The sequence below is a fragment of the Colletes gigas genome, unplaced genomic scaffold, assembly GCF_013123115.1.
Source record: "Colletes gigas isolate AHSC1104 unplaced genomic scaffold, ASM1312311v1 Colletes_gigas_Sc00006, whole genome shotgun sequence".
Classification (NCBI taxonomy): Eukaryota; Metazoa; Arthropoda; class Insecta; order Hymenoptera; family Colletidae; genus Colletes; species Colletes gigas.
Genome location: NW_025106635.1, coordinates 5,649,699 through 5,666,498, shown reverse-complemented (window position 1 = coordinate 5,666,498; position 16,800 = coordinate 5,649,699). Strand labels below are relative to the sequence as shown.

General features: G+C 33.9%; 6 protein-coding genes across 6 annotated transcripts; 3 read left to right on the top strand and 3 right to left on the bottom strand.

Annotated features, from left to right (window-relative positions):
• Positions 1–326: 326 nt before the first annotated feature.
• Positions 327–2,365, bottom strand: LOC122395534 (nuclear RNA export factor 2-like). Its single transcript, XM_043393178.1, has one exon. The coding sequence runs from the start codon at positions 2,081–2,083 to the stop codon at positions 473–475; it is 1,611 nt and encodes a 536-aa protein (XP_043249113.1). The 5' UTR covers positions 2,084–2,365; the 3' UTR covers positions 327–472.
• A 569-nt stretch (positions 2,366–2,934) lies between these two features.
• LOC122395533 (NADH dehydrogenase [ubiquinone] 1 beta subcomplex subunit 2, mitochondrial-like) lies at positions 2,935–3,845 on the top strand. Its single transcript, XM_043393176.1, has 3 exons — positions 2,935–3,121; positions 3,294–3,417; positions 3,643–3,845. Exons 1-3 carry the CDS (start codon positions 3,027–3,029, stop codon positions 3,709–3,711), a joined length of 288 nt encoding a protein of 95 aa, XP_043249111.1. The 5' UTR covers positions 2,935–3,026; the 3' UTR covers positions 3,712–3,845.
• An 85-nt stretch (positions 3,846–3,930) lies between these two features.
• LOC122395531 (retinal dehydrogenase 1) lies at positions 3,931–6,540 on the bottom strand. The gene is made up of 10 exons (XM_043393174.1): positions 6,237–6,540; positions 6,017–6,121; positions 5,827–5,928; positions 5,572–5,737; positions 5,200–5,504; positions 5,032–5,134; positions 4,653–4,951; positions 4,361–4,569; positions 4,204–4,278; positions 3,931–4,133 (listed from the first exon to the last, which is right to left on the bottom strand). Exons 1-10 carry the CDS (start codon positions 6,411–6,413, stop codon positions 4,064–4,066), a joined length of 1,611 nt encoding a protein of 536 aa, XP_043249109.1. The 5' UTR covers positions 6,414–6,540; the 3' UTR covers positions 3,931–4,063.
• A 623-nt stretch (positions 6,541–7,163) lies between these two features.
• On the top strand, positions 7,164–9,951 carry LOC122395891 (tektin-4). Its single transcript, XM_043393803.1, has 7 exons — positions 7,164–7,232; positions 8,118–8,404; positions 8,491–8,800; positions 8,878–9,092; positions 9,171–9,393; positions 9,462–9,616; positions 9,698–9,951. Exons 1-7 carry the CDS (start codon positions 7,164–7,166, stop codon positions 9,909–9,911), a joined length of 1,473 nt encoding a protein of 490 aa, XP_043249738.1. The 3' UTR covers positions 9,912–9,951.
• A 101-nt stretch (positions 9,952–10,052) lies between these two features.
• LOC122395532 (thioredoxin domain-containing protein 5) lies at positions 10,053–12,160 on the bottom strand. Its single transcript, XM_043393175.1, has 5 exons — positions 11,721–12,160; positions 11,417–11,560; positions 11,204–11,312; positions 10,831–11,121; positions 10,053–10,751 (listed from the first exon to the last, which is right to left on the bottom strand). The coding sequence occupies exons 1-5, from the start codon at positions 11,897–11,899 to the stop codon at positions 10,290–10,292; spliced, it is 1,185 nt and encodes a 394-aa protein (XP_043249110.1). The 5' UTR covers positions 11,900–12,160; the 3' UTR covers positions 10,053–10,289.
• Positions 12,161–12,955: 795 nt separating this feature from the next.
• Positions 12,956–16,335, top strand: LOC122395744 (poly(ADP-ribose) glycohydrolase-like). The gene is made up of 11 exons (XM_043393583.1): positions 12,956–13,137; positions 13,218–13,327; positions 13,409–13,569; positions 13,641–13,757; positions 13,844–14,002; positions 14,082–14,335; positions 14,425–14,525; positions 14,648–14,807; positions 14,905–15,223; positions 15,301–15,535; positions 15,611–16,335. The coding sequence occupies exons 2-11, from the start codon at positions 13,231–13,233 to the stop codon at positions 16,333–16,335; spliced, it is 2,328 nt and encodes a 775-aa protein (XP_043249518.1). The 5' UTR covers positions 12,956–13,137; positions 13,218–13,230.
• The last annotated feature ends 465 nt before the right edge of the window (positions 16,336–16,800 follow it).

Here is a 16,800-nt window from a genome sequence, read left to right as displayed (position 1 = left end):
TTTAAAAATTGTAATTTTTTATTTTGTATAAATAAGATTGTAAATTTTTCATAAAAAAAAAAAGTTATTTCACTTATTTAATTTCCTCCAGGTAATAATATTTAATTCTCTACAGGACATGTAAACAAAAAGAAAGTTTATATTTTTATTTATGCATACTTCGATTTTTTTTACTTTTCAGCTTTAACATGTACACTCGGAGAAAAATCCTCGTTGCACTAATACATGATCAATGTTTAAAAATATACTTTTTATATGAGGAATGTCAATTACTCAATTAGATTCTCTTATTTCATAAAACTAGAATACAATAATTTTATGCGCGTATCTTCTCATACAGCGAGGCAAGATTTTTCCTCAAGTGTACATCATACAGTTAATACATTTGTGATTACAAAATTACAGAAATGTATATACAAATTTATACAATAATTTTTAATATAAATTCAATTAACTATAAAATGCTTGTATGTCATAGAAAGGCTTCAGGTGGTACATTGTTTACTGTATACATGTTCATAAATGTTGTAATAGCAGTTCTTATATCCCAATTGGCTTCTTCAAGATATTGGTGACAAAACTTCAAATTCATTGTACTCAGTTCATGCAGAAATGACAACAGTTGTTCTTTCTCTGAAATACTAAACACAGTTGGAACAAATTTTGGTGAAATTTTTGTTTCAAATCTTGATTCACTGTTTCCTGATAGATTACTATTGGCAGGTGTTCCATCAAGATAACACTGATCATTAGTAATGCAGTATTCATTATCTTCTTTTTGTATAATAATGAAAGTCCTGTTGAAAAACATTGGTGGACATGCAATGTCTCTAAATGAAAATAATCCTTGTACAGAAATAGCAAGATGGCTTTCTCCTTCGTACAGTAAATCAACATGAAATGATTTAAAATTATGTATTGTTGGTGGTTGGCTTCTAAGTGCAGAAATGATTCTCTCTGGGCCACGTAATAAAAATTCTTGACACTTGGCATAATCAACAAATTTCAGTAAATTTCTATTTGTAACAAATGTTTTAGTTATTTGTTTATGGACATAATTTATAACATTCCCTAATGTCATGGAGTAAAGTGCATCTCTGTCATACAGTCCATTCATCATTTGTCTATCATCCTGATCATATAAAGTGAAATAATGCTTCACAAATTGTTTGATAAGACAAGTTTTCATACCATCCCTTATAAAGTTGCTTTGAATATTAGGAACAAATTTTTGTTCTGTATCTATTACAATTCCATCTAATTTTTGTAGATGAGGGAAAACATTTTTCACTGCTTGCACATAATCTTGACACTTGCTATATTTTGCACACAATGGATTTCCATCTAGCCATAGTTCACTTATTTTGAATTCACTAAAATAACGTAAATAATCAATATCTCCAATGTGATTGTATCTTAGATCTAACTTGGTCAAATGGTAATTGAAGAACTTCTCAAACAGAATAATGGCTGTGAGTTTATTATATTTTAAACTCAGTTCACGGATGGACAATCTTGAATCACGATTAGTACTTAAGATTCCCACTTTGGCACATCTCAAAACAAACTGCAATACTTTAGGTACAGACAATGGACAATATATTGAATTCAAAGACTTCTCATCCTCAAAATCATCAAGATTCAATACCTTTTTTGTATGTTCATACCTACTATACAATGCTTGTGCTATAATTCTATTAGGATTCAGTTGTAACTCTTTGGAATCTAAAAATCCTAATACAATGTCAATATGTAACTCATGCCCATTTATCATAGCCACACATAAATCTTGCTTTACAAGATTTTCAATGGCAGTGGAGGTGCATTTTGCCAAGAAAGTGCTTTTATTTGAGCTTTCTTCTTTATACATAACAGGAAGTATGATATCAGGATCACAAGCAACAATGATTCTTTTCAATACTTCCTTCGCTTTACAATGTCTTACATTGTAGACAATAAATTTATGCCACAAATCTTGACGCGATGCTACAGCTAATTCTTGTTCGTTGAAAGACGGTTTAATGTGCGTTAAACGCAATGGTTCCGAAATTGGCGTGCCCTCAGTAACTTCTGTGCCAGCCATTATTTTTTATACCGTATGTTACATTAACATATGAGCATTTTCACGACAAACAATAATTAACAAAACTTAAAAGGCAGTTCAATCGAATTACAAAGTTTATTCGTGATTGAAATAATTTCGAAACATTGAAAAGCAGTTGCTAGTCAAATAATTCTATATATGTAAGACATAATTAAATATTGCTTTTTACACGCTTAGTAGGGTAAATAACAACACATAATAAGAATAACAACGAGCCATGTCACGTGAGCCCAGCATTTCACGCAACTTCGGGAAATTGAGAAACAAGGCGAGTGTAACTCTTTCCTTCCTGATCTTGAACAGCTAAAGTCCTGGCAGATAATACGGCCTCTAGCGGAGAGATGCAAAATCAAATTTAAGACTGTTTGGTCTACGAAAGAACTAAAAATAAACATTTCTTGTTATAAAATTAAGGAATTATTATTGAAAATAAAACAATACTTTGGAAATAAATCGTTTGAATACAATTTATCAAGTAAGACTTTATTTTTTTGTATATTTTCTGCCTATGTAGGCAAATATACCATGTTCGGTTTTATTATAAGTTGATATAAGTCGAAACGTAAAAATGCCTGGACAGTCGAGATTTGAAATTGTATGCCGCGAAGCGGGACTTCAGCTGTTCAAGAGGAAGAAGGAAAGGCTTTCGTTCATGTTATTTCTCGATCTCCCGAAGTTTCATGAAGTGCTGACCCAACTTAACATGTGGTTCGTGTGGTAGGATATGTCTGTTTTCCCCACCACTTCGTTAAACGCTAAGGAAGTTCGTCGTTATTAATGTCGACGTCGATACACTCGATTATGTCAGATCTGGCTACACTATCCCCACCACTCCGTTAGAGACTAAGGAAGTTCGTCGTTGCTAGTGTCTACTAGTTATGACAAGTTCGGTGTTCGTGTGACTTGTTTGTTAATTAAAAATATGTTAATTTCACGAGGCGCACAGATATTAAAAACCGCGTCTCTTTTTAAAAAGGTGGAACCTGTTGCAATAAACTTGAAACAAGTTCGTTATGAGTAAGTTAATACATCCGTTATATAATCTTTCTGAATAAAGGTTACTTTTGGATATTTGTATTCGTTATTGAATTTTTAATATGAATTTACATTGATGTTTTAATTTCTTTCTACAAATTGAAATTCAAGGTACAAATAATAAGATCATACTAGAAATCTTTTACTTTAACAGTTGGACTTATCGAAGTGTACCACATCCTGATAGATGGACCATAGTACTCGCAGAATTAACTGGCGGATTTGGATGGTGGTGGGTTCTATGGAATTTGTGGCATGAACATAAAGTTTTACTTCATGTGAGTAAATTTTAGTTTATCCTTTGCATTACAACAATTTTATTGAAATATAAATTATAGTAGTGTCCGCATAAGTGACCAAGCTCGGGACCGGTCTTGGTCAGTTATGTGGGCATGGTTCTCAGAATTTAATGGAGATAAAGAAAGAGAATAAGTGAGAGTGAGATACAATAGCTGGCACCCAAAATCTTATGTACAATGTATCAATAACATTTATGTATCTAGGGTGAAGTACCAGGTTCAATTCCAGAACATTGGACAGATGAAGAATTGGGAATTCCACCAGATGATTAAATAACAGAGGTAGACAAATACAAAACCTTTGGGTTTAATGTAAATACAAAGTCACTGTTGCATTTAGTGGAGTTTCAAACATAGTATCTAGTACAATATCAACCAAATACATAAGTTATTATTTAACTTCTGTATAAAATGCTTTAATAAATCTATCATCAAAATTGTTATATCATTTAAAATAACGTATTCTTTATTTATGAGTATATTACATTATTAAACAATTCATAATAATGTTCATAATAGTAACCTAATAAACTGAACAAATAAAAAATGCGTAAAATAACGCATTTATTTATAGAAATTTGATACAACAAAGAATGTGTATCATGAGTATTCGTGTACTTTATTTTTAATTACATCTTGGCACCTTAATAGTCACTGTTTTGGTTTCAATATATTCATCCAAGCCATCTGCACCCCTAAAAACAAATACGAAACTATAATATTTTTATCCTTGTATTATTTTTTAATGATCAATGTTATACTTACAATTCTCGACCTATGCCTGAGTGTTTAAATCCACCAAATGGAGTTTGAGGAGTCATGGCATCGTAACAATTTACCCTATTCGGTATTTATTTTATTTATAAATTTTCTATATTATATTGCGCATAATAAATAGAAAATGAATATTTTGAATCCTTACCAAACACTCCCAGAATGTACTGCTTGAGCAAACACTAATGCTTTATCAATATCTTTAGTAAGCACGCCAGCAGCAAGGCCGTATTCCGTATTATTTGCGCGTTCTATAACTTCATCGAGCGTTTCAAATTTCAAAATGGATTGAACGGGTCCAAATATTTCTTCTTTGGCAATCCTCATATTGTCGGTCACATTAGAGAACACAGTAGGCTTACAAAAAAAAAATTGAGATAATTATAAAAACAGAATTATCTGAGTAACAGAACAAAAAGAATTTGAACATGAAATCATACCTTAATAAAGTAACCAACATTACCCTGTTGTTCTCCGCCCGTTTCCACCACTGCACCTTCTTTTTTTCCTGACTGAATCAATCCCATGACCTTATTAAACATATCTTGATCGATTTGCGGCCCTTGTTGCGTTTTGGAATCAAAGGGATCGCCAACTTTTGTCTCGAATGCTAATTTCTTGGCGTGTCTAACAAATTCGTCATAGATTTTGGAATGTACAAAAGTACGCGAGCCAGCGCAGCAATTTTGTCCATGATTCGCAAATATTGCATTGTATGCAATGTCTGCTGCTTCCTTAACTATAAATTGCCCTTGGTTATTATCTTACACTGTATAATATAATTATGGTTATACTTTATAAAATACATTATTTACATACCATCAACGTCGTCAAAAATTACCAAAGGACTCTTGCCACCTAATTCAAGGCTAACACGTTTGAGATTACTTTTAGCAGAAGCTGCCATTATCAGGTGACCAATCTACAAGTTACATATGAATTTTTAGTGTTAATTCGTATTTGATTGTAAAGCTAAGAATTATATACCTGTGTAGATCCAGTGAATGCAACTTTACGAACGTCCGGATGTTCGGCAATAGCTGCACCAGCTGTTGGACCATATCCTGTAATAACGTTTACAACTCCTGGAGGAAATCCAGCTTCTTTAGCAAGTGCTGCAGCATAGAGTGCGGATAATGGAGTTTGTTCAGCTGGTTTTAAGACAATAGTACATCCAGTAGCTAATGCTGGACCCCATTTCCATGCCACCATAAGAAGAGGATAATTCCAAGGAATAATTTGACCTACTACACCAACTGGTTCCTTCCGTGTAAATGAGACAAGATTTCCATCTAAGTAATAAATGATGTCAGTGTTTTCTAATCGATATTTAGCGAAGACTTATGAATATAAATATACCTGCTGGAATAGTATCACCCAAAATTTTATCACACCATCCAGCATAATAACGAATCGTATCTATGCTTGCTTGTACATCCCACACTGCATTGTTGTATGTTTTCCCATTGTCCAGAGTTTCAAGAGTAGCAATATAATCCAAGTCACGTTCCATGAGATTTGCAAACTGTACAAATACGATATTAAAGGTCAAAGTTATTCAAACAATTACTTTTTCTAAACATTCTTAAGGATTAGAGTTAATAAGCAATATACTGTATTAATAAGCCTTCCTCGAGCAGATGCATCCATATTCCGCCATTCTGATCCCCTGGCGAATGCTTTTTTTGCAGCTGCAACTGCCTTGTCTACATCCACCTGTACAACATAGAATAAATACATAAAACTAGGTAATTTAATGTTGTCTGACTTACAAAATACAAGCATGAAAGAAAGTATAATGCACCTTGTCACCCTCAGAGACTTCAGTAATAACAGTGCCATTTGCCGGATTTATAGTGGAAAATTTTTTACCACTGTGCGCGTCCACAAACTCGTTGTTAATGAATAACTGAAAATTATTATTATATAATTCGTACGAAACTATTTCTACACGAATCTATATTCTATATGGAAGAATATTTCAAGGAAAGTTAAATCGATCGATGTTGAAATAAATCGTTTACCTGTGTGTATTTGATATCTGGCGTTTTACGTGTCATCTTTTCGTTTGTTTTCTTCGCCGGACCGTCATACAATACGCAATTCGTCTGAAACTCCGTTAAATATGTTGCTATCCCCTCTTGTGCTCTCGATACAGATAAAGCTAGTATCTTATTTTTGGAGAGGAATATGCATATCATTTAGTGTTATCCGAAGCTGATTAATCATATATTTTGTAATACAAAATTTACATTACAAAAGGAGACAGATTTTATTTTAAGAGACGTAAAAATTCAGTATTTTTTAACTTAACGCTCATGTTTATCGAACTTTTAAGATCATATGAAGTTGTTATCTACTTCCCTTCTCTATGTTTATCTAATCAACATTTTCATCTACATGGGAGAGGAAATACGTTTATAACTATGACTGGCACTTGTTTTATTTTTCGGAAATGCGCGAATAAATACATAAGTGATACTATCAGTTGCAGCTTATCTAGAGCAGATTCTGATTAACAACATATTGCACCACAGGTCGATCATTAAAAATTATTGAAATGAATAAAAACATTTTCTGTATAATGCCTTTGTCGAATTTATTTAAGACAATTCCAGGATGAAAGTAAAGTTAAAAAATGTTCGACTCTTTAGCGTAATTTACGCTAGTCTAATTCAATTCGAAATCGCGAAGGTATAATTTTGAGTGAGAAAGGAATGCCTCTTCAGTTGCTGCGGGCTATTAAATCGATAAATGTTGTGCTGTTTCTCGAAGAAATAACCATCGTATTCGTGGTCAAAATTGAAATCTAAGTTTGTACAAATTTAAATTAGGATCCCTAGTTATATTCTAAACTGCATGTTTCATTACATCAGAAGATTATCTACAATTACAGATGTTGTTGACGTCTTCTTGAATTTAATTCCTGTTAATCCAAAGTGGAATTTGACATGGATGTTAAACAAGATTCCTCGAGGGGAGCGTACCAGCAGCTTCCTCACGAAGGAGCCGGTGATGCGGTAAATTAATTCTTTGATATAATAATGTGCAGAATTTTTATCGCAACAATTTTATACTTTTATATTCGTTACTCATAAATAAAATTTGCCCCACTCTGGAATAGCGTTCACGGAGAAAATCCACGGGCTATTTGATCAAGTCATCAACAACAATTCAGTGTAAATATGTGGGCAGGGAATAATTGACGATAATATAATCGGACCTGTTTTCTTTAATGGAAGATTAACAGGTCAACCTTACGTCACTTTCTTGAATAATTAATTGCACAAATTATTGGCAAAAGTTCCATTCGATATTCTTCATCACATGTGATTTTACATGATGATGCGTCGAGATATTTCAGCCTAGTAGTCATATAATTCTTGAACAAACGATATTCAGAAAATGGTAATTTCGAGTACCTTCCATAAAAGCAAGAGTAAGACTCTAAACCAGGGGGATTCTAGAGGCCAAAATAAGACGAAAATCAAGAACACCAATTTGTTGATGGAGGCTTTGTTAAAAAGTTATTAACGTTTAAAGTTCCGCCAGTACTGAATTTTTTTCTCGAAAATGCACAGGATTTCGGGGGTATGTCTATTCACCAAAAATGATTGTAATTGTCCCCCGCGGCCGAAAATAATTTTTCCAGAACGATTCGAAATTTTTTTTTCCGTCGAAAAATTTCACACATTCTCGAATTTTTTTCTAGAATGTGGGTAGGATTTCGGGGGTATGTGTAATGACCAAAAATGATTGTAATTGACCCCCGCAACCAAAAATAATTTTTTTAGAGCGATTTGAAAAATTTTTTTTTATAAAAAATAAATTTATTTCATGGTCCTACATTTTGTTATTTAAATGTGCAATATCATGTATGTTTACAAAAGAAATGTTTTGCGCAGGCCGCGATACCTTGTCCCATGATGGAATCTACTAATGATGAAACAAAAGAGAAACTACCTCCTTACTTTCCTCAACCAGGAGATGAATTTCCAGCAAAACCGGAAGGATCGATGGAGGCTATCGGTCCATGGGCAACTGGTCGTGTAACGTTCAGCCCTAAAGATGGTTTAACAGGAGTGAGACCTGTTGTCGATCGATATTCTGTAACGCAATTCGGCGCACCAGAATGGAGAGCCCACAATCAGAAGTTTTTCAAGCAATCGGACGAAAAGATTCGAGATGCTCAGTACATAGTCAAACATTTATGCTTGCGTTCTTAGATACTTTTTATTTGTACCGTGTGCAGCACTGAAATCACGAAATTCCTTTTAGGCTGGCTGTGAGTAACGCGAAACGATGCGTCGACGAATCGTACAGAAGGGCAGACAAAACGCAGTTAGAATCGACGGATCATTTGAAGAGTCGCGCTAAGGACGTGTATCGTTGGAAAACCGAGCTGGAACACGTAATACTTGATATTACCAAAGAGATCGAATTATTGGAAGGCGAACGACGACGTGTGAAGCACTCTTTGTCGGTTCTCACTGTTCCCGAGTCGATCGCTGGGGAATTTTTGCAATTGCGGTCTAAAAGACTCGAATCCGATCTCATCCGGGACGAGGTCGAGGAGGAGCTAACGAAAGTCAATATTAATTTCGACATGGCATCTTAAATGTCTAGGTTAGATATTGTTGGCATGCAGTGAATTCATTCTTGCAGGAGGTAGCACTTTGCTGGGAGATACGCGATTTACTCGGTAGAACTCGAGAGCAAATAGAACTGCAATTGATCGAACTAAAAGCTGCCAAAGCAAGGATGGAAGTCGACTGGACCGATAAGACACACTCATATGGCATCGATGCTCACTGTATAGAATTAAAAAACGATTCGTCCGTTATACTTTGGGCACCTGGTGCCACCAGATTTCCAGCGGAGTACGTGTTAAAGTCGACGGTGTCCGATTGAACACCGAAACGAGATTCTACGAGCTTTTCGTTTCTTTTTCTGGGTAGACAATCGACACCAGCCAGTTACGAGCACTACACGCGGGAAAGTTTAACCGACGCGGAGGCCGCGAGGCAAAAATCAGCGAACCTGAGGTCCACTTTGAACGCCATATATACGAACTCCATCAAAGATCTTCGTGATCAAGCGACACGCGTGGATCTCGTACTAGGCGAAAAGATTAAGATGACCGAGGAAGTTCGCATACAATTAGAGAAAGAATTACTTCGCGTGAGTTCGATTACCCCGATCGTTTTGTTAGGACAAAAGGCAAATGGTTTTCATTTTTTTTTTTTCAGTGTTTGCACGAATTGGCAAACACTGAGAAAGCGATCGAAGAACTTCGTCATTCGGCGAGAGGATTGGATCGCGCGATGAAAGTGGCGCAAACACGATTAGCAAATAGATTACAACGACGTAATGTTGAAAGCTGTCGCGATACACCTCAATTTGCGTGAGTGATACAGAAATTAAATTTATAACAGTTTCTGTCCAAGTTATTTATCGCGACATTATATATTTGTATTTCGTTTAGTCTCGTGGAGGAAGTGAAATTCTTGAACGAACGCACATCGGCAATGTTGGCGGAACTGAAACGAGCCGAGGAGACACAGGCTGGTTTGGTAAAAGCGAGAAGCGATCTCGAACGAGAAATAATCGTGAAACGTAAAACATTGTACATAGACAAGCAGCGCGGACAATTGCTACGTTCGTTCTATCCTTCGGCCGCTGCCCTTTCCGGTTTCTAACGATGTTCGAACGTCCGTGTTGCAATATCTTAATTAGAAAGGTGAATACAAAATAAAAAATACTTTTCAGAGGAAATATTTAATGGAAACGTATTAAGTACCATTGGTTCTGTAAATGTATTTTGGAAGTTCACGACTTATTCACGCAAAAATATAATGATTCTTAGAATTTATGTATAATAATTTTATAGTAGTTTTGTTTTGATATTTTATACAAAAATGAAAAATATATGACTTGGATGTTTTTGGGTTCCTTCGTGTTATGCTACGTACATTCATATATAATTAAATTAAGTATTACACATTAATGTTTTAAAAAACAGCTTAAATTATCGCTATCCTTTTCGGGATTAAATTTTGTATAAGAAAGATATATAATCACAGTTCATCATGCGGCTGTAGATGACTTGCTACAAACTCGTACAAATCATCCAAATTACGGGCGTCATTGTACTCGGAAATCTTGTGCCCATCGCGGTATAAATACAGAGATGGAAAACCATCTACTTCTTGTTCATTGCACAATTCTTTGCTCGCGTCGAGTGTACAGTCTATCTTAATTATATTTACGTTCTCGTTGTCGAAGAACTTTTTCCCAAGATCTTCCCAAATAGGCGCCAAACGTTTACAGTGTCCGCACCAAGGCGCAAAAAATTTAACGAATGATATGCCGTTTTCAATACCATGTTTAAAGCTCTCGCCAGTTAAACTGAGTACAGTGTGCAGCATATTGTCAGAGTTATCAGTCTTAACATTTGCTTGGTCATTATCCTTTCCAAGCATTTTTGATACATAAGCTTTTAACTCCTCGTGAGTACGTTGTCCTTGATATTTATCCACCTGTAAGTTTACATAGAATGGTTACAAAAGTTTCACAAGAAAAACATAAATAATGAAAATTAATGCAATATTTAATCACCTTCTTTCCATCTTCTATCCAGAGCAATGTTGGATATCCTTTAATAGCATATTGTGCACAAACACCACGGTGCTGTGTACAATCTACTCTTGAAATGGAAACATCATTATTGTTACGTAGGCTGTTAGCTAATTCTTCCCATGCAGGAGCTAATTTCTGACAATGACCACAACTGGGTGCATAAAACTTTACAAAATGATAACCAGTAGAAACATGCTTATCAAATGTGTTCTCTGTCAACTCTAGTAGACCATTTACTGCCTCTGGAGGTGATGGTGCAACATCTGCACTCTAATTCATTAAATTTCAAATGTAAAAACCAAATATTGCATATTATAATTTATAATAAAGTAAAAGTATCTTTGATAATTACCCCGATGTTAATGCCTGCTTGATCATTCAAAAATGAAATTAGAGATGGCAGATCTCTTGTACCTCTGAATTTAGTGCCTTCAGTTTCACCAGCTTTAAAAAATTTCAGCCTATAAAATTATTCAAACTGAAGTTTACTTTTTTTTATAAATAAATGCATGTATAACTTATAATGTTCTGAATATTATGTACAATGGACTGATACTATACGCACGTAGGATAGCCAGTAACATCATGCACACTACATAAACTATTGTCTGTAGTACAATCAACTTTAGCAATCTTTATATTATCTTCTTTATTTGTCATTTCTGCTAATTGCTCCCAAGTAGGTTCAAGCCTTTGGCAATGTCCACACCTGACAAAATTAAAAAGATATTATAACAATTATACACGAATAACATGTATACAAATTTTAATTTTATTGCAATTTTATAATATAATGTTTATATTGTAAATGCATCATTGATAATGATTTTTGTCGTAACATAATAAATATGAAAAAATGTAAAACATACCATGGTGCATAGAACATAATAAAATGATTCTTGTTCTTGATCTCTTCCGAAAAATTGTCTTTGTTATATTGTGTTGTGTGTACATGTTCTTCTTCTTCTTCACTGTTAACTTGACTCAGCATAAATATAAATAAAAGAACATGTTTTTTTAACATGGTAGAAGTTAAAAATATAGTCATAACAGTGAATAAATTAATGCTTGACTAGCTAATCAAATATTTTAAGTAAATATCGTATCCTTATCAAAGGCAGTGACGAGTACTTTTAAAAATTTAAGCTTTATATCATGATTGTTTTAAATTCGAGGTAGGAAAGTTAGAGATCTAAATGCTGCAATGTATTTTCGGAAATTCCAAATTTTACACTCTTCAAACCGAAACAGAAAATTCTTCGTTGCTATGCTATGATAATTTAACAATTCCTTCCGCTTCACACTGATCCTTCAGCCTCCCACAAAAATGGATGAAAATGGATCGAAACCGCCGATTCCGCCCCCTCATTTGATTTGGTACACCGATGGCCAACGTTTCATTATGAAATTACAGCACTCTAGTCTTTCCCAGCAATGTAGGGACTTTTTTAATAATTTTATTAAATTTACTTTAAAATCAATTATAGTTTTCAACAGAAACATTGAATGCACTGCTTTAAAAAACAAGTGCCATAGTTTATAGTTATAAAATATTAGTATTCCGAAAATAGAAAGTAAATAGAAGTATTCATATTTCATCGATCGACTGATTAATTTTATTTCTTAAATTTCTATGACCGGATTGTAATGAATGCAAAATAGAATGCAGATTTCTGAAAATGTAAAATATTATTAAACAACTCATGGATCATCTTTTGTTATATCACAGATGAAGCATAGAATAGAGCAATGTTGTTTTATGTTAGACTCGAAACACAAACGAAATTGATCTCTGTATATTTAAAAATTTTAGATACAGCTTATACTCGTAATTTTAACATCGAAGTATGTTTTTACATTATCGAATGGATATCCTCAAAGTAAAACGATCCATTCGAGTAGAGCATATTGACACTACTTCATTCCATGACTTTCGTGCCTTTATTAATATTGAACGTTAAATTCGGTTCTACACGAACACAAGGGATATTAAAATACGGAGTGTGAACGTAATTTTTAGTACAATTTCTATAAATATTACTTATTATATAAATATTTTCTCGTATAACGTTGCATTTTATTTTCCCGCACTATTGCTGCAAACAATTGTGGCGCCAAACGAGTGAATGCGTAACTTAGTTTCCAACGCTTGTAAATGTTTACAGTCGAAATTGTAAAGAAAAAGTGAACAAGCTTGTCACTGTCACCGTAATTTATTGCTGCATAAACAATCGTTTTATTTCTGAGATACATTATGCATTTTATTCGTATCGTGATTTTATTTTTGTAAGTAAAGACTTAGATTTCGTTATACCATTTGTTGTTATTTCTTTCACAATTGCTGTATCTTATCATGATTTGTTTAGTTAAAAAATTGTAATGTCGGAACCTGGATTATCTTTCGATGACGAACCGCTCTCGCCAGATCTCTTCGACGATGTAGATATGACACAAAATTTGGAAAATTCTGATGAATGTAACATACGTTATTTGCCTACTTGTTGTCTATATAACATATACACTGTCTAAACTTATTTGATTGTTTGATTTTCTAAAGCAAACTCGATGTCCATCGATGTTAATGAACCAGAACTGTCGGATGGTATAATCGAATGGAAAGGAATGAGCATGGATGAGATTCGTAAGGGCTTAGGTACATACGATTGTCAGGAGTTTCCACCTATATCTCCATCTTTATCTCACACAGTATTAATATCGGTAAGATTCAAATTAAACAGAAGCATTCAAGTAACATGCTCTAACATTAATTTGAAAATTTTTTCAAATAGTTACCATTACCTGCTTATGGAATACCAAAATCTTATCCTGCGCATCAAGTGGACAAGTGGTGTCAGGGTTATGTACGAATGCCACATTCAAAGCATAGTGTATATCCAATAGATCAAGTATGTAGTAATATTTAAGATTTAATATAATTTATATCTATATATTTTGTAAGTAATATAGCTGTTCAATCCATGTTTTATTATAGAATGGAACCCCTCGTTGCAGAAATAGATGGGAAATAATACAGGAATCTTTACTTCAGAATTTTGTTTCAACTCAGCAACTAGAAAGTGCGATACTTTCTTACAATCACATATACGCGCAACGCTGGGACTTTGCTGCGCTGCATCATTTTTTTTCTGAGGTAGTGTTTAAAATTCTGTGTATCTTTTTAGAAGCTTATTTGTTGAACGTTCTGATTATATGATAATTTGAAACTAAAGATAGTTGATCAAGAAGAAACACATATTTTCTTCACGTGTCTTTTGCCAAAAATGGTTCAACTTGCTTTACAACTGCCTGTTCTGATAACTGGTCCAGTGCCTCTTTTGAAACGCCACACTAATGCAGCGATCAGTCTTAGCCAATTACAAATAGCATCTTTACTGGCTAATGCATTTTTCTGTACATTTCCAAGACGTAATTCAACTAATCCACAGTCTGAACATGGAACATACCCACGTATTAATTTTAATAGGTATTTCATTACGTAATATTTAATTAAAGCTTATAAAGTAACTAACTACGTATATTATATTTAATACTTTAATGTATACATTTATATAGGTTGTTTTCAGCATATAGGGAGGAAAAATGGAACAAATATGAATCGGTAATGGAAAAAATGAAATGTATAATTCATTACTTTAGAAGGGTAACATCCAAAGGTGGGTACGTTAAGACTCTTCTTAAGAACATAAGTGAGAAATGAATATATTAATTTTATTCAATTTAGTTCTAACAGCGAGAAGTGGAATTTGAACTGTACTGTAATTTTTCCATAGAGTAGCCCCAGAAGGTGTAGTAACAATTCAACGACGTTACATTCCAAAATCAGATTGCCCGAAATGGGGCGAACAAATACAGAAACTCTTACCACTACACATTACAAGCAAAGGAACGATAGAAACGGAAGGAGCTGGTCTCCTGCAAATGGACTTTGCTAACAAGTAAATTCGGTTTTTAAAATCGCCATTAAATCGTATAAATCTAATATGAATAATGTAATCTAATTTGTCATTTCTAAAATTGATAATGTATTTTTAGATACGTGGGTGGCGGTGTTCTCGGTTTTGGATGTGTACAAGAGGAGATAAGATTTGTAATTTGTCCGGAGTTAATGGTGACTATGCTTGTCACGGAAGAATTAGACGATACAGAAGCACTCATTGTTAGTGGCATTGAAAGATATAGTAAATACAAGGGTTACAGTAACAGTTTTAAGTGGTTGGGTGACTATATCGATGAAACACCTCGAGATAACAGTGGAAGACGATTGACCTCAATCGTTGCAATCGATGCTCTTTACTTTAAACATCCACAGTCGCAATTCAGTATAAGTAATATAACAAGAGAACTTAACAAGGTTAAACATCGATTACGACATGTGAATATAGATTTGTTGATTAATTACGGGATGCTTGATAGTTTTATTTTATACAGGCATACGTCGGATTTATCGGGTGCGAAAGTAACAGAAATAATCTCCCTGCTATAGCAACTGGAAATTGGGGATGTGGAGCTTTTCGTGGAAATCCAAAATTAAAAGTATTGTTGCAGCTAATGGCTGCAGCTGTAACAGGTCGAGCTATGGTTTATTTTACGTTCAGAGATACAAGGTTACGGGATAGTGTTGCAGAGATGTATTCGCATTTCGTGAAACACGAGACAACTATAGGTATTGATAAAATCGGGCGCTTCGTTAAAATATTTTAAATATACGCGGAAATTCATTATACTATCTTCTTTTTAGCCCATATTTATTCTTTATTAATACAATACCAAGAGTTCGCTCCGACCGAGGAGTTGGATTTTTATCGTTTCTTACATAATCGAAGTAAAATAAAGCCTTTATCGCAATTTTTTAACAAGAGCCTGCAGACGAAAATTTCTGCAACGAAGGAAGTTATTTTTAAAAGAAGTAAAAGCATTAGCATCGACGATAAGCAACATTTCCATTCGGATGTTAAAAAACAACAAACGGAAGAAGACACGATACAAGGATGGTTAACTAATTACGACAAAGATATCGTAAGTACGGAGAAAACAGGAATCGCAAAGGATGCGTATACGGAAGTTAAAAATATTACGGAAAAAGAACAAAATCAGAACAGGGATAGTACGGAGGATCAAACGGAACAAGTTCAAGATAAAGTTAGCATAGAGAAAAGGAGAAAGCAATCGTTATGGAAAATTTTAGAAGATACTGTACAAGCTAAAGCGAACAACGAACAGCGACTATCTGGTCTTGAATTGTTAGATACAAAGCAAGAGCTTGTTTCTTGTCAGGCAAGCAATGATTGTAATATATTGCCAGAAGCTGAAGGCCAATTGAATTGTATACCTACCGAATTGTATGGTACATGTGAATCTACTCAAATTCCGAACGAGAAATCTACAGTATCTCATAAACGTGATTCGTCGGCGAAAAAGACTGGACAGAGAAAGATCTCAGATTTTTTCCAACGAACGTCTTGAAGATTTAGAAATATTTAAAACTAAATGTTCGCTTTGATTGAAGATGGTTTAACAGAAAATTTTCTTATTGCACGTAATTTGTATATAGTGTAATACTAGTAAATAAAACAGTACTTGTAAATAATTTTGCACATACACTTTTTCTTCAATCGGAACCACATTGATGATTGACGTAATTACATATACGAGGGCTATAAAGTAATAAAACTATAAACTTACTCAATTTTATTCCACTCCTTTATATTTTATTACTTAATTTTCTTTTGCAGTAAAATATAGTTTTCAAAACGAAGTGATAAATTAATTCCAAGTCTGATCCACTGTAATTGAACAAAAATATTAGTTTATTTGCATTACTATGAAAGTGGAAGTACAGTTTTATTTGAAATAATTCATTTGGTATCGTTTAAAATAGAGACCCTTTAAATATTCTTTCGAATACTATTGCGAGGGTTGCTTGTTTAA